At 36.3% G+C, this 25,173-nt stretch overlaps 2 protein-coding genes across 7 annotated transcripts; one reads left to right on the top strand and one right to left on the bottom strand.

The window, feature by feature from the left end:
• Window positions 1-37: 37 nt before the first annotated feature.
• elavl1a (ELAV like RNA binding protein 1a) lies at window positions 38-8,535 on the top strand. 6 transcript variants are annotated; one of them, XM_081374429.1, is made up of 7 exons: window positions 43-196; window positions 1,314-1,529; window positions 3,090-3,267; window positions 3,709-3,812; window positions 4,335-4,488; window positions 4,579-4,804; window positions 5,373-8,535. In XM_081374429.1, the coding sequence occupies exons 2-7, from the start codon at window positions 1,494-1,496 to the stop codon at window positions 5,695-5,697; spliced, it is 1,023 nt and encodes a 340-aa protein (XP_081230555.1). In that variant the 5' UTR covers window positions 43-196; window positions 1,314-1,493; the 3' UTR covers window positions 5,698-8,535. The 6 variants fall into 6 exon arrangements, with proteins under 6 accessions (XP_081230557.1, XP_081230555.1, XP_081230554.1 ...); XM_081374428.1 differs by having other exon boundaries at window positions 88-196; window positions 1,470-1,529; XM_081374431.1 differs by lacking the exon at window positions 3,709-3,812 and having other exon boundaries at window positions 38-196; window positions 1,470-1,529.
• A 190-nt stretch (window positions 8,536-8,725) lies between these two features.
• On the bottom strand, window positions 8,726-24,973 carry slc1a8b (solute carrier family 1 member 8b). The gene is made up of 13 exons (XM_081374427.1): window positions 24,894-24,973; window positions 23,165-23,254; window positions 17,443-17,693; window positions 16,505-16,584; window positions 16,019-16,234; window positions 14,536-14,578; window positions 14,239-14,449; window positions 13,273-13,372; window positions 11,952-12,185; window positions 11,361-11,555; window positions 9,788-9,922; window positions 9,588-9,705; window positions 8,726-9,434 (listed from the first exon to the last, which is right to left on the bottom strand). The coding sequence occupies exons 3-13, from the start codon at window positions 17,683-17,685 to the stop codon at window positions 9,282-9,284; spliced, it is 1,728 nt and encodes a 575-aa protein (XP_081230553.1). The 5' UTR covers window positions 17,686-17,693; window positions 23,165-23,254; window positions 24,894-24,973; the 3' UTR covers window positions 8,726-9,281.
• Between the last annotated feature and the right edge of the window lie 200 nt (window positions 24,974-25,173).

The raw sequence follows: 25,173 nt of genomic DNA on the forward strand, positions 1-25,173 counted from the left end.
GACTGGTTTTATTATAGTGACTGTTGATCTGTATAATGGATTATGGAAGTGGGAGGGGTTAAGACTTCCGCTTCCTCGGCATACTTCCATTGTGGCGTGTTTTTTGTGTCACGAGAGCGCAGCGCCAAAAAGCCACGTTCTGCTAAAGCTCCGCGTGCATCCATTCTACTGCAGAATCGGATATACTTTTAAGTTGGTAAGGCGCCATGTATATATTTTTAAACTTGTCTTTTTTATCATGATGCATTTAAATTGGTTTATTAAGATTTAGTAACGGTTATAAATCTGTTCGGTGTTTGAGGCCTGGCTTTATTTGAGTTAGGCCCCATAGCGCAGCCTGCTCGAGTTTGAGCTCGAGAGTTGCATGGGATTTACCGAGCGAGTCATCGCGAAAATAAGGGGACGGTGTGTGGGGAACGAGGCCTCGTGTTGTGTGGTATTTTAATGCTAGACCTAGTTGAATCGCTGATTCTTCACAAACATGCTGTGTAATGCCGCAAGGTTGTTGTCCTCCTGTAGCTACGATACGAAACCGTAACAATGGCGAGGTAATCTACACAAGCATGAGTGATGTCCTGCTGCGGGGTAACGTTAGTTAAATCCCACGCCCCCACGACTAGGCAGAATTAACTTTACAAATGTCGTTTATTCCGTTTTCTTAGCAGCCTACGAAGTACTGAACAGTGTTGACTTTTTTTAATGATAGTAGTAAATTTTTGTTCTGATAAGTTTAATAAGCTCAACCGCCCGTGTAACTGTCGTTTGTCGTGATTGAATGAAAATTATGAAATGTTCAAAATGAAACGGAACTGTCCCCTGACACTCTTTATGCTATCAATTAGTTATTAAAATATATTTTATGCAACAGTATTTTACAAGGTAAACGTAGTTTGGCATAGTTTAAGGTTAATCAGCCATGTTGTGTAAAAAAAAAAAAAGTTTATTTAACCTATTATTAATATTATTACTCTAATTCGTGCAGTCCAAGATAGATTCACAGATTTAGCCTATGTTTTATGCCATGTAGATTTGCTTAAAGGGATAAAACAGTATTTACACTGTAGTATTGTAGTAGCCTACCTAATTCTTGGTGTTTTCTTTCCATTTATAAAAACTACAAATGATATATATACATATATGATATGCATGTATATATAAGTTTGCAGCGTAAAGAAATTAAACAAGCACACCATTTATATAATGTCAACATTGAGATGTTGTGCAGGCAGTACAGACTCAAAGTGAGGTGCTAAAAATACACGCTGAAATTACACCAGTCTTAATGGCCGATGGTTGTTATTCTTTTTCCACAGGTTATATCTGAAGGTGGCTCATCTTATCTTTTTGCCCTTCTTTTATTTTAGTTTATTTATTTTACTCTGAACCCCCAAACCCGCCTTTGCCTTCCCTACCACCCCTTTTTGTCAGCGTGTATTTTTATTACCTTATTTTGTTTTTGGTATCTTCAGAGTTGGGATCTGTGACGGCTCTTCATGGCAGTCAGAAGGGGACACGTTAGATACTTAAAAGTGAGTAGAATTTGCGTCCATCAGGGACTGAATGTGGATTTTAAAAATAAACTGAACCTGTAAGCTGGAGTTAGTAGTGTTTAGTGCTTGTAGGCTGTTTTCGTTCATGTAGTGCTGTAGCCTGTGTGAAGCGAGTAATACTTGAGGTTTAATGCTGTCGTCTGAGGTAGACTTTTCACTGAATGCACTAGACACGTTATTGGGTGTTGTATAATGTCAGCTGAAGGTATCTGGCCTGGCAAATGCTGCAAAGTTTTACCATATTTATAGGGACCAGCTCGCGGTCGAAGTAATCGGATAGAGAGTGACCAGAATTGTCTATGAGTGATTCAGACCACTTTATCAAAACCTCCAATGATGGTTTGTGTGGGAGGGACTGTAATAATGCGTGTTTGTTTCAGCCTTGAAGGTTGACTGGCTACCCATGTGGAATACACAATAAGACCTCTCTTCTAACGTGAATGGGACGCACTGTCCGATATCAGAATAATCATGGTGACCGCAGTGTTCGGTTCCTCCTTCACCTAAAATGCCTTGAAGGGGTTAGACATCCAAGACCCCCTTTTTAATACCATTAGTACACTACCATATTTTATTGTTTTTGTGTTGAATGAATTGTGGTCATGTGCAATTTCAGCTAGACTCCATTGGAGGCAGTGCTGGTCATAGAATGTAAAAGAACAGCAGTACAGTGAGTCCCGTTGACAGTTACATCTGTCCTTTTGCTCACATTTTTTACTGTTTTAGCTCGGTACATATTCTTATCACTCATAGTTCATTTTTGTGGTATATTGAACTTTCATGTTTGGTGATTAACAAAAACTGGTTTAGGTCAGGTTGTAACATTTTGAAGATTACATATTAATAAGACAAAGGTAAAATATGCTCTGAAAGGGAATGTTGTATTGCTTTGTTCTACTGTTCCAGTTCCTTGTTAACGATATGTAATGTTTTTTGGTGCCTAGGTGTGATTTATTTATTTTTTTCTGTTTTTTTCTTTTCTCATTTGTGTAATGTAGAGTAGAAATGCAGCCAAACTGAGGTGTAATTAATGAAATATGTTTCAGTGGGGATTTGTAGGCATTTTGAAGTCATTAGAAAAACTGTCTTGCAGATGCTTGTAGTTGCATTATTTCTTCCCTAGGCACGAATATAAATCCCTAATTCACAAATTGGATGCTTTTCTCTCTTTAAAATTTAAGGAAATGCTCCATTTTATCAATGGAATTTAGCCTTTAAGTGTAAGCATAGTGTAATCTCACGTAAATGTTTTTTATTTTATGTAAAAAAAAAACAAATCTATTCCAATTTTCTTTAATTGCATGTTTGTCGTTCTATTACTGGCTTGCCAGCTGTAATTGAAAACATTTTCAGCAAGATCTAGGCCTAATATTGAGGCTCTGTACCTGTGCAGGTACGGTCAGGTATCAACAGCAAGTAGCAAATTTTCATGTAAAATAAGTGCATAATGAGTTTGTGGTAATATTCAATTTTGTCTAATAAAATTTTTATTGGCAAAAATGTATAACCCTAACAGAAACTTGTTTCGATTATTTCTAGGAAGTCTATGACATGTCGAACGGTTACGAAGATCACATGGCCGATGAGCCTAAAGATGCCAAAACAAACCTCATCGTCAACTATTTGCCTCAGAATATGAGCCAAGATGAGCTGCGGAGTCTCTTCAGCAGCATTGGGGAGGTGGAGTCTGCTAAACTTATTCGTGACAAAGTAGCAGGCAAGTATTCATCAGCACTTTGCACACTGGTTTCAAAGCAGACACATAAATTAATTTTGAGAGAAAATATTGTTTGTCTTTGTTGGTTTAGGGATGTAGTGTCTTTATTTTGCAGGGTTTGCATGAAGCCATGTTGTCAGTTAAAAAAAACAGAATGAATTTATTAAAAGATTTGCGCTTTTAGACAAACTTTTGAAGCACTGGAAGTGTTTCTTCACAATTGTGTAGTCTTCATTTCAGTGTTGACAGAAAAAAAAAACTACATATTTTTAGTTTCCTTTCTCAGGCCTGTCCCAAGTCAACGTGGATTTATTTGTTGGCATCAGTTTTTTCCCCAGAAGTTTAACATTTGATACTAGGATGTTTTTTTCCTTTGTATTTGGAACGTTTCAACTTTTTTTTGTTTTGTTTGTTTTATTGTTTTCCTTTTTTTTTCTCTAGGCCACAGTTTAGGGTACGGATTTGTTAACTATCTTAACCCTAATGATGCAGAAAGAGCAATCAGTACTCTCAATGGACTGAGACTACAGTCTAAAACTATCAAGGTAATGTGACAAAAGGTGCTCCTGTGTAAAGTTAAATTGTGTCATTGCTTCAGACCACCGGTTGTGAGAACAAGGCAGCGAGAACAAAGTAAAGTTGTTGGAGTAGAATTGCTCAGACCTGATGGAATCTTGGTTGTGGCCTTTTTATCAGGCTTTTCAATATTTAGATTCATCCATTTAAAGATTTGTTTTATTATCTATGGATTACAGGTTGCAAACATGTTGCTTTAATGCTGTTTGAATTCTATGAAATAGTTTTTGCATTTCTATAAAATTTTATATTTGTAAAGGACCCATGGCAAACTATTTGTTGGGTGGGTGTTCCCTATTTGAAAAGAATTTACAATTTTTAATATCAATTTAAAAAAATTACTTAAATTGAAGAATCTACGTTTGCATCTTTTTTTTATTTTAGTTTTAATTTTTTTTTATTTAGCCGTAGTTTATTAAGAGATTTCCTAATAATCTCCAGGGGAGGTATTTCTTCAGGATCTGATCTTTTAACTTTGCTCTTTCTGACAGGTGTCATATGCCAGGCCAAGCTCTGACACCATAAAGGATGCCAACCTTTACATCAGTGGGCTGCCTAAAACAATGACGCAGAAGGACGTAGAAGAAATGTTTACACGTTATGGCAGAATAATCAACTCCCGTGTCCTCGTCGATCAAGCGTCAGGTTGGTAGATGAGCAAAGTTGATTTTGACACCTGGAATGTTCTGTAAGCTAGTGTGTATTAAAGCATTCACCTTTTTATCCTCATGGCAGGACTCTCTCGTGGTGTGGCTTTCATTCGATTTGACAAGAGGTCGGAGGCAGAGGATGCAATTAAGGACTTGAATGGGCAAAAGCCGCCAGGCGCTGCAGAGCCCATCACTGTCAAGTTTGCTGCCAGTCCCAACCAAGTGAAAAACTCACAAATTATTTCCCAGGTTTACCACACACAGCCTCGACGCTTCGGGGGGCCCGTCCACCACCAGGCCCAGAGATTCAGGTGAATGAAGTCCAAGATTGTATTTCTCTATTTGCTTGGTTAGCATATCCAGGAGTGCACATAACTGGTGCGCAGTTATTTAGATTTAAACCATTCTCATTCATTTGGTGAGGAACATAGAGTTCTGAGCAATATTTGCAGACCCTGTCATGCTGTTGGTCATATGCCATATTGCAGTATTAAGGCTAACGATTAATTGATCGTTAATTTAAACGACGATCGATCATGGGAATTTGTGAAAATTGACATCTCTAACACATGCTCACAATTATGTCAAAATGCCCATCTCGGCAAGTATTCTCTCGGTTGTGTCGTAAGTGAACAGTTGAGAAAGAAATGGGATGTGTGTCAGTATTCAGTGACAGCAGCCTAATATTCCTGCTGTTGTCTGTGTCAATGTTAATAAAATAAAACATACAGCTTTAACAAAGATTAATCTATATTTAATTTCTACAGTTAACAGATAGTGTTATTTTACATTTAGGCAGATTCTGAAAATTCTTTCAGTTCCAAAAATGTGTGCATATCTGATGAACTTGTCCTAAATGATGTTATTTCCTGTCTTCAGGTTCTCTCCTATGAGTGTAGACCACATGAGCGGCATGTCTGGCGTTAACATGCCTGGAAACTCCTCGTCAGGCTGGTGTATTTTTATTTACAACCTGGGCCAGGATGCAGATGAGGGCATTTTGTGGCAGATGTTCGGGCCCTTCGGCGCCGTCACAAATGTCAAAGTGATCCGTGATTTCAACACCAACAAGTGCAAGGGATTTGGGTTTGTTACCATGACAAACTATGAAGAGGCTGCCATGGCTATTGCCAGCCTCAACGGCTACCGCCTCGGGGACAAGATTTTACAAGTGTCGTTCAAAACAAGCAAGTCGCACAAGTAGAAAGCAGGGTTGCCAGGAAAATGAAGAAGGGTGTGTTCTGCGAAGCCAGAGAAATTGGCGCCGTTTTGAAAAAGAAAACTATTATTTTAGTGTAATCAAGTCTTCGCAAATGTTCACGTTTCGCAGTCTCGTTTAGACAGTTTCTTTTAAGATTCAAGCTGTTGGATGCTTCAAATGCAAGTGTTTTAGGCGTTCTGGTTTATCCCAATATATGACCAATTTTTCGTTTAATACAAATTTGTCTCTGATGTTAGCCTGGTATTGTTGCTATGTGCCATACGTGGTCGGACACCTCATTCACCAGATGCTGGATTTAAAACTCAGATTTTTTTCTTTCTTTTGTCAATATCTACATCCTACATAGCTCTTCAGTATTTACGATGCCTTAATTTGATGTCATTTTTCCACTTTGCCCTCAATAATGTAGCACTTTTTGGTTTGGCAGGAATCTCATTACCCATCTCACAACAGTTCATTTGTTTATTAAAATCTGAGTCTTAAATCCAGCATGCCGAGTGCTCCGTAGAAAAGAAGAGGTAACGGCAAAGAAAATGCCTGTTTTAGTGAGGGGAAAATCTTTAACTAACTTGTTAATCTTTTGTAAGGGACCCTCTGAAAAGACTGAACTAAGAAGGACCAAAGACATGAATGGAAGGTTTAGTTTCTCCCGACAGAGGTGCATGTTGCACATCCCTAAGAATATTCCAAAAATATTTGGACATTGAATACTAGGTACTGAGTATTTATGTAAAATGTAATCACATTTGAGCATCAGCATCTTCTGTTTATGGTTTGCGTTTTCTTTTGTTTTTGTTTCTCTAGGCTAATACATTAAGTTTAGTTTGTTTATTTGAAAATGGATATCCAGTACTAATGCACATGCTTTTTAAGACTGCCTTGTGATATTTGTGTTTTTTTTTTCTTTTTCTTTTTCTTTTTTTGCTTTTGTGTTTCCTTTGGAAACCTTTCATTTTGTTTCACATGGCATTTACAATCATTAAATTTTATTTTGTTTTGCTCAACTTTTTGTTTTGTTTCTTTATTTTATCTTTTAATTTAGTTCTTTAATTTGATCCATTTTTAGGTACAATGCAGTGTAAGTCAACTCAAGACTATTTATATTTAAAGATGCAGATGGCTGAGTTTAGGGCCCTTTCACACTTAGAATGATAACAATAATCATAACTATATTAGCATCCACACCAGTGGTCAAGAACATTGTTAATTCTAAGTGTGCGCTATTTTCTGTCTGCCACTTTAAACGCTCAGGCTTCTTAGAGGGATAGTTAACCCCCCAAAAAATCCCTATTTATTTTTCCATTACTTACTCACCCTCAAATTGTCCCAAACCTATGTCTTCTGCTGAACACAAAAGAAGATATTTTGAAGAATGGTGGTAACCAGACAGTTGATGGTGCCCATTGACTTCCATAGTAGGAATAAAAATACCATGGAAGTCAACTGTCTTGTTACCAATATTCTTCAAAATATATTTTGTGTTCAACAGAAGAAAGAAACTCATACAGGTTTGGAACAACATGAGGGTGGGTAAATTACAATTTAAATTTTTGGGTGAACTATCCGTTTAAAGTCTGGTGGATTCTGATTGTCATGGCTTTTCAGCTCAAAATCATTCTGAAAGTGATTCCACGATATTGTTTCTCTGTGCCGTTGTGTGGACCATGCTAATATATATTTAGAATGATTGTTTTTTTTAGAACTATATCTTTGTTGATGGTTATCGCCCTTGGTGCGAATGGGTCTTTAGCCCGCCAAGACCTCATGAGAAACACTAAATTACCACATTTCATAGTGTTAATTTTGAGTATCAGATCTTAAGTATTTATTTTTCAGGCATCGGACCAAATCATAAATATACAATCTGACAACGTTTGACTTATTGATTTGGCCAATGGAGTGCCATTTATTTAGCCTTTCTCAGTGGTTAATATTCAACTTTTTCCAGAGGTTTTCAGCCGTAGTTCTCATTAATAAGCGGTGGGGAAGATAGAAACGGATAGAAACTCAGTCTAACAGTTGTACAGTCATGTTCCTCAGCTTTGTCTCCTCTTGAGGTTTTCCAAATATTAGTTTTTAAAACCCCACATAGGTTCTTCTTTAGTTAGACAAACCCATGAATTTTACAAGATGCCTCTTGTGTAAATTGATCATTTTCAGCACAGACAGTTCTTAGGCTCCCTCTGCTACAAGACTTAAGGTTGGTATTGTGTGTGCGTGCATATATTTATATTATTGTGACTGACACTAATCCTAATCCTAAATGTTTTTGTACAGTGACTCACTGTTTTTTGTCAGGTTTGTAATAAGCAGTTAACTATACTTGCATCATCTGTTACTTTATGGTTCATGTGAACCTATTAGCAACTTTACAGCCACTGTTGGTTACACGTCATGAAAACACTTGGCATTCTCTTTTTGTGCACGTTTCGGCATATGTGCAATATTGAAAAGTGATCCGTAATGAATAGTAGTAATTATTATAGCAACCGTTTCCCTTTCCATCTTTTTTGATATCCTGATGTTTAAAAAAAATAATATTGCCCAATGTTTGAGTCAACTGAGATGCCAGTTGTAAGAAATATCAAATAGGATTTACTGGATGGTTGCAAATTTTAAGCCTTAATTTATGTAGAATATACTGGAAGTTTATTGAATGGTGGAATTATTTATATAGCTTGTGTATGGTTTTGTGTGTTGATATTGATGAGTGTCTTAATTTTTTTTAAATACTTTTTGATTCTACATTGAACATCTGTTATGAGCTACTGTCTAACATGTAGTTGTGAAATAAAATATCAGGCATTATTGCAAAATCAGAAAATTTGTGTCTTGGTATTAGTGAACTATTAGCAAAGTAGATCTAGGAGTCTAACCATTTTTTGGTTTGTGATTTGTATAGGTAGTTTTTGGTATTTTGGTAAATTTTAGAAGGTATAAACTAACCATGTTGTAAGTTCTTTTTCTTTTACAGTATGAATAATGAAGACCAATAACACAAGGTTTATTTAACAATTTTATTAAGAAAATAAACAAACATAACCAATCATGATAATCTATATTCCATCCCACTTGAAATGAACAGTGATTGTGTGCTCTGAACATAAGTAATATAGAGATACACAATCACTGTTCTTGCAGTCATTAAAAAAAAAAATCAGTTTGTTGTCACGGTACACTGTATGACAAGGCAACTGATGATCCATAATTGGAGCCCCAGTCAACTAACAAGCTGTGTAATGTTCCTGTTTGTACATGGTTTTATTATTCTGGTCTAGTTTTAGTTTTACTGTCATTAGCTATTGCGTTTTAAGGCAATTCTAAAAGATGAACATTTAAAAAAACAAACATGTTTTTGTAATTTACAAAACCTCCAAGTTAAGGTGTCAAAAGCACTCAAATGTCCTCAATTTTCAAGTTCACCAAAGGCGACTGTTGAGGTAACAGTAACATCTGTGATGTAAAAAGACAGAATGGCACACACATATAACAAAGGGGAGGTAAAGGGGGAAGGTTTTTGTGAAGTCAAGGCAGCTTCTGTTCCTGCTTGGTATCGTCTGTCAAAGTTAGACTTGGCAGAGGTTGTAACATGTAGTCGGCTTCTCGATCACCTGATCACCGACAACCTCTAAGATATAGTCCCTATTACCCAGTAGTGGAGTTTCAGATGTGGGAAAGCTCTGCACGCTTTGGTTTCCAAAAGATATCATAGTATCTCTCTGCAAGACACAAAATACAGCCATTACACAGTTGTCAAATATGACAGTTTTGACTACTTGCTGGTGAACAACGGACCACTACTGCACGATACTTGCTTATCCATATTTCTAACTAGGAAATATGTAAATGAGCACACAGTGGATATATCTTACTCTCTCTGAGTTGTTTGTGGATGGGACGTCTTTCTGAAACTCCTTTTTGCACAAGTGAGCCATGATTCCTGCGGCTAAGGCGTCTCCAAGCACATTGATCATAGTTCGAAATCGGTCCCTATTAAAAAAAAGATGCATGAGATTGACTATTTCTATTGTGGGTTATAAGTAGTAGTACTCACGCAGTATGTTGTACTTACAGGATCCAGTCGATAGCTACAATGAGTGAGATGTCATCTGGAGGCAACCCCACTGAAGTAAGCACGATAACCATGGTAACAAGACCAGCCTGAGGGATTCCAGCTGCTCCAATGCTTGCTGCTGTAGCTGTGATGCTGAGAAAAGAGTCAAAGTCAAGTCACATGAGGCGCTCACTGGCAAGAGCAGCTTTGTTACTGTATACTATATGTCAGAAGTTTGGAATAATTCAGGGTTTTGAAAGATGCTCATCAAGGCTGCGTTTATTTAAAGGGTTAGTTCACCCAAAAATGAAATTTCTGTCATTAATTACTCACCCTCATGTCGTTCCAAACCCATAAGAACCCATTATTGGCCGACGCTGTTACCGTGAGCATCACGACGCATGCGTGTGGTGCTGACGCAGGAGCTGGCAAATAATGAGCCTGGGTTCTGACGTAGAACCTGGAAGTTCTGCACTGTTTACTATGTTATCAGCGTAAGAGACTGACACAGAAACAAGAAATTGTTGAATAAAGGGTTATTTTTTTTTTTTTTTTTGCACATAAAAAGTATTTTAGTCGCTTCATAACATTAAAATTGATCCATTCTATTCACATGGTCTATTTTAACTATATTTTTACTACCTTTCTGGGCCTTGAAAGTTGCAATGACGTTGCTGCCCATGGCTGGTTCAGAAACCTCTCGGATTTCATCTAAATATCTTAATTTGTGTTCTGAAGATGAACGAAGGTCTTAGGGTTTAGAACGACACGAGGGTGAGTAATTAATGACAGAAATAATTTTTTAGGGTTGAACTAACCCTTTAAACAAAAAACCTTTTTAACAAAAATACTGTAAAAACCATAATATTGTGAAATTTCACTTTAGAACGGTTTTCTTATTTAAAATGTAATTTATTCCTGTGATGGAATTTTTAGCAGCCATTACTCCAGACTTCAGTGTCACACTTTCCTTTCAGAAATCACTCTAATATGCTGATTTGGTGCTCAAATAGTAATTCTTTTTACTATCAAACCGTTTTTTGCTCTTTAATATTTTTGTGAATACCGTTACATTTACCGTTACTGTTAATTTTTTTCTGGATTCTTTGATGAATAGAAAGTACAGTATTTTTGGAAATAGAAATCTTTTTGTAACAAATGTATTTGTCACTTTTGATCAATTATGATCAAATGTACCCATGCTGAATACAAGTATTGATTTCTTTCATTTAAATTTTTTTTTACCTCAAACTTTTGAATAGTTATATATTATGGTTTCCCTCAAATATTAAGCAGCAAAACCTGTTTTCGACATTTATGATTAGAAATGTTTTATGAGCACCAAATCAGCATATTAGAATGATTTCTGAAGGATCATGTGACACTGAAGACTGGAGCAATGATACTGAAAATTCAGCTTTGCATCACAGGAATAAATTACATTTTAAAATACATTCAATTAGAAAAGTTCTTTCAAATAAATGCAGCCTTGGTGAGCATAAGAGACGACTTCCAAAAGCATTACACATTAATTATTCCAAACGTTTGACCAGTAGTGTACATCATTATGAATGTAGCCAAAATACTTTACCTAATAGTAACAAGTTGTCCAAAGTCAAGCTCATACTCATTGACTTGTGCAATGAAGATGGCTGCCACTGCCTCATATAGGGCTGTGCCATCCATATTGATAGTAGCACCCACAGGAAGTACAAATCGAGCGATTTTCCGATCCACATGGCAGTTTTCCAGTAAGCATTTCATTGTAATGGGCAGAGTAGCTGAACTGGAGAAAGATGAGTAAGGATTAAAACCATTAGTTGCACATTCCAAATGTTATAATTTCAAATGTAAAGATTCTGGTTAAGATTAAATGTGTGAGTTTTCACATGGAATCCATGGGTAGAACAAACACTTGAATTATTCAATTTAATATGATTCAACTGAACTATTTTCTGTAATAAATTGTGGATTAAAGGTATAGCGGAGGATGTTTTACTTCCTGGTGGGTAACCTAAACTATTGGTCCTCCTAATTGTCAATCATTCTGGTGAATCAATCAAACTTTTCAAAAAGTGGAGAGGGCGGGTCTTATCTAAAATTTGGAAAGATCCTCCGCTATACCTTTAACTCTTGTTTATGTTGCAGTGAGCTAAAAGCCTGTTCAAAATGGCTTCCATACCTGGATGAAGTTGCCAATGCGATAACCAGAGCCTGGAGGAGTCCACGGATATAGCTAAATGGGTTTTTCCTGGTGAACACGTAGAAGAACATTGGCAGCAAAATCACACCATGCACGAACAGCCCCGCCAGAACAGTGATGAAGTACATTCCCAGCTTCTCTGCAAGGACTGCAGGATCATGCATGTCCAGGATTTTCCCAGCAACCAGAAATACAATTCCAAATGGGAAGTACCTGTACAAAGAGACGGGGGTATTAAAATGATATATATACTGAATGTATATATATATATATATATATATATATATATATATATATATATATATATATATATATATATATACATACTGAATATACACACACACACACACACACACACACACACACACACATACAATGCTGTTCAAAAGTTTGGGATCTGTGAGATTTTTTAAAATAAGTTTCTAATGCTCACCAAGGCTGCATTTATTTTATTTAAAAAATATATATATAAAACTGTAATATTTTGAAATATTACTACAATTTAAATAAATGTTTTCTATTTGAACATATTTTTAATTGTAATTTTAAAAAGCTATTTCTATTTCAGATAAATGCTGTTCTTTTGAACTTTCTATTCATCAAAAAATCCTGGAAAAAAATTGTACACAACTGTTTTCAACATAATAATAATAATAATAATAATAATTGTTTCTTGAGCAGCAAATCATCATATTAGAATGATTTCTAAAGGATCATGTGACATTGAAGACTAATGAGTAATGATGCTGAAAATTCAGCTTTGCATCACTGGAATAAATTACATTTTAAAATATATTTAAATAGAAAAGTTATTTTAAATTGTAATTTTTTTAATTATTGTAAAAAAAAATTAATCTTTTTTTTTTGATCAAATAAATGCAGCCTTGGTGAGCATAAGTGACTTCTTTCAAAACATCTGACCTCAAACTTTTGAACAGCAGTGTATAAATAGTTATATAGGTGTTGCATTCACTTAACTGAGATTTAAAAGCAAATGAGCTTTTCATTTCGCCTGACTCCTAAGCACATTTCCACTGCCAACATTTAATAGAATAAGGAAGCTTAAAGCTGCTTTTAAACTATTACCCTGACGTATTGTAGAGCGTATTAAAGAGATTGCGTAGTTGGCTCTCCACTTGTTTTGGTCAGAGATGCTGCTTTTTTTGACACATGCTTCTTTCACATGTTTCACTGTCCTAGAAGTGATGTAATAAAGTGAGCGTTTCTGTCCTATATTTGAAATTACAAATCTCTAGTCCCAGTTAGGTAATTTTGGGCAATCTGATCCAGATCTACTCACCACATAGCAGCATTGATGATCTTCATGACACATTCATTGACACAAAGACAGACATTCACCAGGGGTGTACCTCTGGATCCCATTCTACCAAGCAGAAGACCTGAGGAACAACAAGTGTCAGTAAATATGTTAATAATATTATAAAAGTTCTCTAATATCAAGTAAATGTTGTTCTTTTGAACTTTCTAGTCATTAATAAAAAACTTTTAACATTAAGCATAATAAATGTTTCTTGAACATCAAATCAGAATATTAGAATTTCTTAAGGATCATGTGAAGACTTAATGGAAATAAATTACATTTAAAAACATTTAAATAAAAAAAGCTATTTTTAAATTGTAATAATATTTAATAATATTACTGTTTATTTTTTATCTAATGGAGCCCGGTTGAGCATAAGAGGCTTCTTTAAATCTAAATAAATGAAAAAATCTCACCAACCCCAAACTTTTGAACAGTATATATATATATATATATATATATATATATATATATATATATATATATATATATATATATATATATATATATATATATATATATATATATATATATATATAGTATGTATAACTTAAAATATATATAGATATCACAAAGCCCTTCTATTTTTCACCAGCCTTTAGAGGCCAGTTTTCAAAGTCCCGCTCTACACGTTTTCTCATTAAATATCTTGTTCAGTAAATAGGCTGCCAAAACTCATTCATGTTCACTTAAATGCTTCAAATTGTACAATAAATGTTTCCCTGTTGAAAAGCTCAACATTGATGGTCACCATTATATGTTGTATTTTGGACATTTGTCTCCAACATGGGATGCTAGTGTTCCCACCAAACTAGTTTATCCAGCTAGCTTTACTGGAGAACTCTTTTACCAGTACCAAAGCGACACTAACGAGCTTAATCTGGTCTTATGCTGATCTTTTCAGCAGGGTTGAATGGTGATATAACAGTTCCAATCCATACACACCCATAGTGGCAGAGAAAATGACGATTCCTAGCACGTTCATCCCATTGCTTCTCCCTGGTACAATCTTATAGTGGATTTCAGGAGGAGGAGTGAGTTCCAGAAACACTGGGTGACCCATCTTGGGGTTTTCATAGTCTGGCATAATGTACACAAAGTTGGCTTGTGATGATTTTGCACTGTTTTTAAAATTAGACACAAGTTCTGTCTTATACTGAAACAGAAGAGCACAGATGGACAAGGATTAGGTACAAAAACAGTAGAGGATTAATTCCTCTGTTCTTCATGTGTTTCTCTTACCTGCTGAAATGTGGCTTCAATCAGATTGGATGGAATCATGTTCCTGTTGGGAAAACAAAACCCATCATACACGAGGCCAACTATTTACAATCATAGATATTTCAGCAAAAGAGCTAATTTTCCTGAGTATATGCTATTAGCCTGTTTTCTGAGCAACGCATTGCAAAAATGCCTCGTTGTTTTTTTTCAGAATCACTGGATTTGATTATTGTAACAAGGCTGTGGCACGGCCAGCTAGCTAAAAAGTAAAGAAACAAAAAGCAGATCTGCTGTAGCACAGTCTAAAGACTTGGAGGGCAGAGGCCATTGGCTAATGCTTTATAAAGTACCAATTCTACTGCTGTGTCCCTGACTAAAATCCAATTAAATCTGGTCCGGAGCTCAGGAGCATCTTTCGCACTCGAGAAAAGCCATGTTATTCACATCCTCTTTAAAAGCTTTCTAAATATACCTAATTCCAATCCTTCTGTCTGGTGACGGGATAGCGCAAAAGGGAAGCTTAAGCTTTGCAGACTTGATTGCAGCTTGAAAACAGTTATGTAAGTGCAACATGTTTCTCAATGTGTTTCTTAGACTGATAAATAAAACTTGTTTACAGTTCATAGTTCAAATGGTAAGAATTGTTTGCTTTTTTTAATAACATGAAATAATACTACTATTTTAGTTGTCTCCACCAGTGGCCTAGTTTTTCCACATATAAACAATGTAAAAGATTTACATTTCAAGAGAAAGAGAGAAGTCAGTGTGTAATTCAGAGAGAACCGTGATAATCAATGAGAAATAATGCAGGGCAGAACTTGATTTTATCCGTGGGGATTCTGGGGCATTATAGCAGAATGCTAGTTTGAATGTCTACACAGCTATTTGGCAACTGGTTAACACTATAGGCTATTCACTATATTTCTGCCTAAGTGAGGTGGAAAAGGTAAATAATGAACAAGCTGTTACATTTTGATTTAACATTATGAACACAAAATAGCACCATGAAATAAATATTAAGAATGAAATTAAGGAAAGAACATAAATGTGGTCCATTTTGATTTCATATTGACTTGAAAGCCATTTAATGATGACAAAGAAATAAAGCTTGTTTGTCAACTTTTTTTTTTCCAACACTGCACTTCAAGTCCCTTTCAAGGTAAGTCAAGGTAAGCCACTCGACGGCCATCTTGGAAATTATCTTGGCCATATATTTTTTTTGTCTAGGAACTAAGCACACACAGTTGTTTTCTGCTTGAATGGACAACCTAACATCAATAACATTTGAAATAACCAATCAAATCTGACAGAAAATGCTGAAGGTTTCTCTACCTAATGTATATTCACATTCTATAGCAATAAAACAAAGACAATCCGCTTTTAATAAGCTGATTGGCTCATTTAATTGAAGGACAGGACTTTCTTTCCTACAGCCGCCATTTTGAGAGCAAATTCAAAAATTTCTGGAACCCAGAGTTAAGATCTGATATTACTGTAAAGTTACCTGATCAAATCAAGCAGGGCATCGGCAGACGTCATCACTGGCCCTCCTGCAGCTTTATGTCCCTCTTTCTCAGTGCCAGTTCCGGGATGAATGATCAGCACCAGAATAATCCCCACAATAACAGCAATGAAGGTAGTCCACAGGTAATATGTGATGGTGAGAAGGCCCAGGCGTCCACTGGCCTTGGTGTCCATAGCAGACAAGCCAGACATTAAACTGTAAGGAAAGTGTTCAGTCAATAGGTGTTATCAGCTTTAAGTCAGACTGTAAAATATATACTCTCTACAACAATCAGCTATCCCACTATTTATTGAAAGGGTTTTAAAAACAGATGAACCCAGAAGCATTTCTTATGATGGAATTTTTTTTCTGTTGTATATTTTGTTGGTTTCTCAAAAATATCAAATACAGTCTGTATGTTTGGCCTCAGAAATGCGGACATCTTGAATGAAAGTGCATCTAAACAGAACTGGCATGGCGAGTTACCTGGATGTGATGAGAGGAAGAATCAACATTTTCAGCATTCTCATTAGAAGTTCTCCAGGAAAAGAAAAGTAGATTTTTGCCTGAGGTAAAAGGGCAAACATGACTTTGAGTGACTTTGCTAGTAAAGATTTCAATTCATTTCCAACATTTAAACCCTACTAGAATGACTTATCATATAAGCCTACTATTTCAGTAAAATCCCTGAAGATTTGCTTCAGTTGACTATTCTAAGTAATGCGTGTTTATCCTAGTTGACTCTGTAAGTTGTTTGGAGTTTATTTACAGATAACAAAACCCAGATGCTTACATCCTTAGCAGGAGGACTACCAGGATTTAAGTACCTTATGTAAGGTCTGTATGCCACATTCTTAAGGCTGGGAAATATATGTAACTTCTTTAAGAGGAAAAGTCATCAACAACATCTTAAAGTTAAAGGAATATTCCAACTTTTAAATAAGCTAGCTCAAATGATGTACATCACTTTATAAAAAAAAAAAGAAAAGCAAAAATAGTTCATTAAACCACTTGTGTTATTTTCTTATGTACAAAATTCTGTTATTTGTTATGTAAAGGTGTCTATAGCGGACACTACTGTTCTAGGTAGGCTAAGCATTTCTGGTTATGCATTAGGCTACACGTGTAATTTACACAGGCTACTTGTTAACGTAGCCTATAACTGTAAACTTTTTCATTATTTTATATTTTATTTAAAAACTGAGTGATGAGTCTAAATTATGTTCAATAAATTAACATTCAAATAGAGCTTTACTTATTTTGAACAAATACTTTTCCTTTAGACAGTTAGCCTACTATTATGGCTCTACTAGTTTGAACACTAATTCTGACAAGGCACAGACAATTGAAATTGTCGTTTGTAACTTTTTCCTCTTTTTTTCATAAAGACAATAACAAAATTGAATATTTGGGTGCTAAGTTACCTGTGTTGACAAGTTAAAACTCCTCAGTGTGAATCCCACCATGCAGCCTGACATTACCGCTAAGACTGATAAGGTGAGCAAGCCGTTCCTTTTGCAGTAGTCCTTTATCCATTTCCGCAACTTTGTAGATATTGAGTTCTTGACAAGTTTCTTGAAATATTCCACCATGTTTCTCAAGGGACTCACGGGAGGGGAATGGCACTGTGAAGACGCCGGTCTTGAGCTACTCCGGTTCTCATCCATGCTCAGACCTGTGTGGGCAGGAAGTGTTGTGAGACCCTTTCGGTGTAAACCTTTTCTAACAACAGATTAAGCAATTAAGTTTAGATCCCAACCACTGCCTTCACGGCAGCAAAGTCAGAGGCGATTACAAGGGTATTAAAAGAACCTATACCTAGCCAAGAGTCTGGAGGCCATTGACTGTGGAAAGGGTCAATTTCAAAACGATTTGAGGTTAAAAAGACTTATTTAAAAAAAAGGTTACATTTTTAGAACCACAATGAATATGGCAATCTGGGGGAGAATGACTTGGGAATTTGACACATGCAGGCTCAAACCCACATGAGCAAGCAAGCAGCTGAACATGAGTTGTTCAAAAAATCTGGATCAGAATGATCTGGATTATGAAATCCCATGCTTTGCTATCCAGGATCAAGTAATCCATCTTACTTTTGTGCCGTTTTTTCAAATGAAAAACTTTTTCAAATTGTGCCGGCTTTCAGTGCTTTTGCTTTCTCTCAGGAAAGTTCGGCGTAGCGTTCACCCGAGAAACTTTGCGTTCACTCACAAAAAACTTTTGAGTGGTTCATCTCTTATGATTGTGCAAATGTTGTTTACAAACAGTGCTAAAAACACTTTGAATTAAATATGATATTTTTGTTTTATGGCGTTTTTTTTGTTTTATGGTGTTTTATGGTTTTACATCTCTTTTTTTACTTTACTGTATACGCTACCAAAAGGCTTAAAGGGGTCATATAATGTCACTTTTGTACAAGCTAATATGATTCTTTAGGGTCTAAATTAAAAGTTTATAATATACTTTAATTAAAAATTCTCATTAGTATTGTAAGAAAACACTAATTTTACCTGGTCAAAAACAGCTCTGTTTTCAGCACGTCGTTTGAGTGCCTGTGTCTTTAAATGATAATGAGCCTAGCTCACCCCGACCCTGTGTTCTGTGCGTACACCGTTTGTAACACAATTTAACACAATAACCATAACGCGTTGTTTATTATAAACATGGGATTATGAATTATATTGAGAACGTCATACATAGAAAACATGCTGTAATGTACCCTGAGTGTAAAAATAGCCGCATTCATTGTGAAGCGTGCAGCAAGCGATTTGCAAAGATTAATATAAAGGTTAATAAAACGTTACACTCACTCACTTCTTCTGGAGGTGCAGCAGGAACACGAATAGTTGGTACCGATCCTTTTTTCAGGAGCAGCTTCTTAGCAAAACCAGCTTTATACTGACCCTCGTTTGTAAAGCAGTCTGGTGAAATGATTCGCACAAACATGAAAGCATTGACGTTGATCGCGGGGAATTCACTTCGAAAACAAACTCAGCCACTGTGTCTTCAGCTGTACGGATTTAGGAACATCAAAATGACTGCTGTGTTCGTTATTACCATTACACCCAAGAACACCACAATCGCTAACAGTGTGTTCACACGGGGCGTCAGCGTCAACGCTTCCCATTGACTTTGAATGGGTGACGTCAAGCGTTGTCGAAAAGAATTGTGGATCCGTCGGCGGCGCTTCACTGGTGTTGCTCGCGGCAGAAGTTGAGAATTTTTCAACTTCTGCCGTGAGCAACGCCAGTGAAGCGCCGCAGACGGAAGCGTCAGCCAATCAGGATCGCTCTATGCAAATACAGTAGCCAGGCGGCAGCCAATCACGTTCATTCTGTTCAAGAGCAGCAAACTGAGGATAAATTTGAGTTCCTGTCTAATTTCATTGGCTGACGCTGCTATGACCATGGCGTCAGTGCCAAACTTTAGCCACGCCTTCCGTCAAGCGTTGACGCTGACGCCCCGTGTGAACACACCGTAACGGCGCTGATCCACTTGTCCGTGCGACACTTCTGTCGCGCCGCGGTCCACTATATTCCTATGGGTGATGGCGCTGATCCACTTGTCCGTGCGACACTTCTGTCGCGCCGCGCTCCACTATATTCCTATGGGTGACGTCAAGCGACTTTGTCGCACCCGCAAAGCATTCCGGGAAGGCGGCGCTTCATTTGAAAAAGTGCTGCGCGTCAAAAAGCTGGCCGATGCCCATCTTTATGCAAATGAATTCCGTTAAACGCGGCGCGTCTATCCAATAGAAGAACAGCATATGGAGACGGAGGGAAGTCTCTCGCTGGTCCTCTGTTCTAATACGCTACATTTCCCGCTCGGTCAGAACCACGCCCATAGCGGTAAACGCCCTCAACGTACCAATGTGGGGAGGCGTCGCGACACCACGTGACAGTCGTGCCGGACAAGTGGATCAGCGCCGTAAGACGCCATTCTACTCAGTGCTCCAGCTATCAGCAATGAACGCGCCGGTTGGCGCGGGCTATGATTGACAGCTCGCTCACGAGGGCGTGAGGGCGGATCTGTGTTGAAACGCTGCTGTCAATCAACCATTGTGGGAGGGGCGTCGATTTTGTGACGTCACAAAATCGAACAGCTTGATTCAGGAGACCACTGGATGGATTTTTATCATTTTATGATGGTTGTGTACAGGCACTGCCAACACACATTTCAGTACAATCAACTTGTAAAAGTGCATGTACCATTATATGACCCCTTTAATAGGTAGCCTAATGTTTACTTCTAATTTATTAATTTAACAGTTAAGCAAAATAAAACAATATGTGTGTGTGTATATTACATTATACAAATGTTGTAATTTTTGACCAGTTTTAAAGTTTTAGAACATTTTTGTTCCTGAAATCCACCCTTCTGCTGGGATCAGTATCATCCTGATTTTTGGGATCAAATTGGTATCCCAATATTACTAGAAAGTTTAAACAACTCAATTTATGATCTAATCTGATTTCTTTTGAACAACCCATTTTCAAGATTTGATACAATCCGATAGCCGAAATCCGATCAGATTACTTTTGAACAACTGGCCCCTGGCTGGAACCTATATGCACTACCAATAAATAATACTTTTTGAGTTAAAAAAGATAATAAACCTTGTGCTGTTTTGAAAATCCTTTACCTAATTTGGTGTTCTCTGTCAAAAATGACCAGCCTTCTAAATTGTTTGTAAATCTCTCATTATTCTTTTTTTGCTTTTTTTGTCAAATTGCTTTCTTTCAATTAGCACAGATTATGTATTTCTTTTTGGATCTGATTGATCATATAGGCCTCATTGATCTGACCTTATGCACTTCAGTGTTTGAGTGAAAAAAACTTAACTCAAGCTTATTCACCTCAGAAAAAGAGGTGAATAAAATAACACAAAAAAATATACTTTTTATATGTACCTTGTGTGAGCAAAGTCAGTAAGTTTTAGTCCAATTCAATAACATTAACTAGCATTTTGGGAAGAAAATCCTATTGCACAACATGAGGGTTAAACAAACAAAACATAGTTTTATGTAATTGATTTTAAAAAAAAATATTTTTTTTAAAGGTGGACAAAAATAGTAGGATGTAACACGGATGTCTATCTAGATAAACTACAGAATCTTTAAAAGTGTATTATTACTGAGTGGGCTTGAATTTTCTTTAGCATCTCAGAATTCAGAATATATGAGATACTCTTCAAGATAAAACAAATAAACAATATGTATGTAAACCATATGCAGTAAGAGGAGCAGTTCAGAAGAATGAGTTAAAACTGTTTTGAATTACCAAGTTATCCTTTTCCCATACAGCACTCCTAGCTCACATGGAAAAGGGATGTTCTCTCAGTTTGACAGCTTTTTATGGCTGCACTGCTTTGACTAAGAACACATGCGTGGAGGCTATTCGGAGATGAAGGACATTCCCCTTATTAGTTTGAACGTCATGCCTTAATGGGATTTCTGCAGGTGCACTTTGCAGGCATTTCCGACACTAGCGTGTCCAGCAGGTATTGATTTAATGACAGCATTGGAAGGACTCCAGTCCAGGAAATGAAGGTGTGTTTTGGTTCTGAACGGTAAAAGAGCCTTTATATGAATGCAAAACAAGATCTGAAATGCAGACTCAGAACAAAGTAATTCTTAGCTGATTTCTTTAGTTGTATCAATGTAAAAAAGCTATATGCTAATGTCCTAAATGAAGACTTAAGAAACAAGAACATAAAACACTTCGCCTTACAATTTGCCATATGCAGACCTCAACATCAGACATGGGTACATGAAACACGACATGGGTGATTACCTGATCATTCCTGACAAGACAATATAAAACGAAGAAAACAAATAGCTAAATGTGACCGCACAACCAGGAACAATTGTGTAAATAGAAATGGCAAACAGTTAAACAATGAATCTATATTGTTTATTCATGCCCCAGTGCATGCTGGGTCCCTTGTTTTTTTATTTTTTATTTTATTATTTAAAATATTGTTTTTATTGGTCACACTTTAGTTTAGGGTCCAATTCTTACTATTTTCACTCAGTAAACTTCTACTGTTTATTAATAGTAGGCATTAATATGTGCTTTACAAGTACTAATAAACAGCCAATATCCTAGTAATATGCATGCTAATAAGCAACTGATTGTGAGAATTGGACTCTAAACTAAAGTGTTACCAAATTATAGTCTACTTTATAGTCAGTGTTGGGGGGTCACGCATTACAAGAAATATGAGTTACATAATCAGATTAACACATTACAAATTTATAAAGAAAATATCTGAGTTACCTTGCATTACTATTTTGATTTAACTTTTCATTTTATATGGTATTTCTAAAATTAGTAGGGAGACTTCAGCAAAGATGGGACTAAGTTGGAGTTGTTGCCCTTTAAACATCTAAAGGCATCTAAACAAACAAACAAACAAGCCCAGCCCAGGTGAGAAAAACGCAACCCATTACTATCCATAAAAAGTAACTACTTTGCTAGAGAGTAATGCAATGTGGTAATGCATTACTTTTAAAAGCAACTTTTCCCAACACTGTTTATAGTTTACTTTATTTTTTTACATTTTTATTTATTTATTTATTTTGGTTAATTTAAATTATTCTGGGACTGCCATGCCATATATTTGATAGTCCAGTGCAGGGGGTCAAAACAACTGCACATTAGAGTGTGTTGTCAGTTGTCACCAACCAGGCCATGTCTATATTAAAAATATAACTAGAATATCTAAAAGAAAGAAAAAACATTTTGCAGGGTGAATGGGACTGCACCACAAATTCGTATAAACACTGTCATGGCAAATGCCCTTTCTCTCTTTGCAAACATTTCTCAGTCAAGAAGTTCCAGATGCCAAAAGTTAGACTTTATTGCAGCAAACAACAAAGCCGAGACGCCAGCTGACCATCTGACAATTACACTAGTAGCCTAACTCTAATGTTTATACTGTTTTTGACCAATGATCTTATCTACACGTGTTTGTCACTTCATCTTCAAACAGTCTGCCCACGGTTGAGTACTTTCCAACTCTTTTAATTAGCGCATCTACCGTTTTTATCAAACCTTTTAGCTTCTCCCACATGGCCTGTTTATCTTATGTTGAAGGCCAAAGGATTTTCTATTATGCAGGTGAAAGTTCAGGGTGAGACTTACAGTGTCATTGTGCAGGCTTTGTTACCCATCTTGAAGGCCGAAAGAAGAGCTTTCCGTCACTATGCAGGTGCAGAGTCATGGCAAGTTCAGCTAAAGGGAGACATAAAGTGTAAATCCCAGCCTGAAACCACAGAGGTCATTCATATATTTTGCAAATATATCCAGAATGTCTAATAAAAATATACCATAACACGCATGTTACAGTGGTACTCAGTCAAATATATGTAAATGCTGTCCAGACAAAACACTTATACACATATATATTTTTTTATTAATAGACATAGAGAGATATATTAAACAGGATGTAATTTCATTACAGTTTCTCACACAGTATGGCCAAAGGCTGTGCTAATAATCAGGTATAAAGTCTTCCGCAGTTCTGTGAAAAGAGGATTAAGTCCTCTGGACAATTAGGACATCCTCTGACGGCACACCATGGAGTTGTTATCCATTGCAATTTGGTTTGATGACTTTTTAAGAGTTAGGGTACAATGCCTGTCCCATTTAGTGACATTGTTGGCATTGTGAGCAGTCGGGAGATTTGCAGACACATGATAATCTCATTTAACTCAGACACCCAACTATGGATCACCTAATTGCAGGAGTGTGCGTGTACCAGAGGTGTTTTAATACTGGCCTGGCTGAGTATTGAATGGGTTAAAAGTGTGACAGCTAAATAAAATAAAATAAAATAAAATAATAAATCACCATCAGGAAACAGTGTTTACGGTGTATGGACAATTTTATTAAGGATAACTGGAGGACCGAAAAACAAAAAATCTGATCTGAATGTGTTATGACTAAATTATATGCATTAATTCACAATCAGTCAATTAAATCATTTATGCAATGCATGCTTACAACCCCAATTCCAGAAAAGTTTGGGACATAGAAACTGCAAACTATCTTCAGTACAAAAATTATTTTAATTTTATTAACTGCACTTCTAACTCCTGGTCTTAATCATATCTGATCCTTGGGTCTTTAAAAGCAAATCCCTAACGCTCCTCATACAGCAATATAGCTGAACATAGTGTCGAATGAGATATCTCACACAGACTTTATTACCAATCACCTCATATATCATTCATTCATTAATTCAATCATTTGTTCTGCTGTAGCACAACAGGGCCTTATATAGTATACGGACAACTTATGATATGAGTGACAAATTGTCAATGTGAATGGGGAAAAACAATCCTTTTATAATGAAAAACATTTTTCTATTAAAACTTCAAAAACTTGAAACCCTAAATAAAATGTATTTTTGACAATTTAGCATCCTATCTTTAAAAAACAGATTATTTTATTCTTAATAAATACTTAGGCCTATATTACAAAGATGGGTGTTCAGATGTATTGCCTTTATATGTATTTTTGCCTTTAGATGCCTTTAGATGTTTAAAGGGCAACAACTCCAACTTAGTCCCATCTTTGCTGAAGTCTCCCTACTAATTTTAGAAATACCATATAAAATAAAAAGGTAAATCAAAATAGTAATACAAATGCTAAAAGAGCAAACATTTCTTTAGGGACATAAAATGAGAGCAGCACACAGTGTAACTGAGGTGAATGGCGAAAGAAACGAAGAGAACAGTGCCCTCCTCTGGTACATTTGAAAAATGTCAATGTGTTTGAAATAAACAGCTAAAGACCAGTGTATGCTAGGTCATTTTATAAAACCCATTAGTAGGTCATTTAAAGTTGAAGAATAATATAGATTACTTACTTTTTATATTGACATTATGATTTCATCTCACATAGCCCAGCTGGTCCGCATATCAGAGGCAGATATGGGTTCCCTTTGAATTTCCTGAGTTTTGAAATAAATGAGTAAAATCAATATATATTACATACAAACAAACTCAAACGTGAAATTTTAAGAAGCTGTGTGTGCGTTTTCTGCTTTTTGTTGTCGTTGTTGTTACAGCTGATAAGTGACGATGACTACACCTAACGTTAGTCTGAGGGAACCTTGGATTAGCTTTGAGTTAGCCTAAAAACTCATT

Source organism: Scardinius erythrophthalmus, assembly GCF_964197995.2.
Source record: "Scardinius erythrophthalmus genome assembly, chromosome: 9".
NCBI classification, from domain to species: domain Eukaryota; kingdom Metazoa; phylum Chordata; class Actinopteri; order Cypriniformes; family Leuciscidae; genus Scardinius; species Scardinius erythrophthalmus.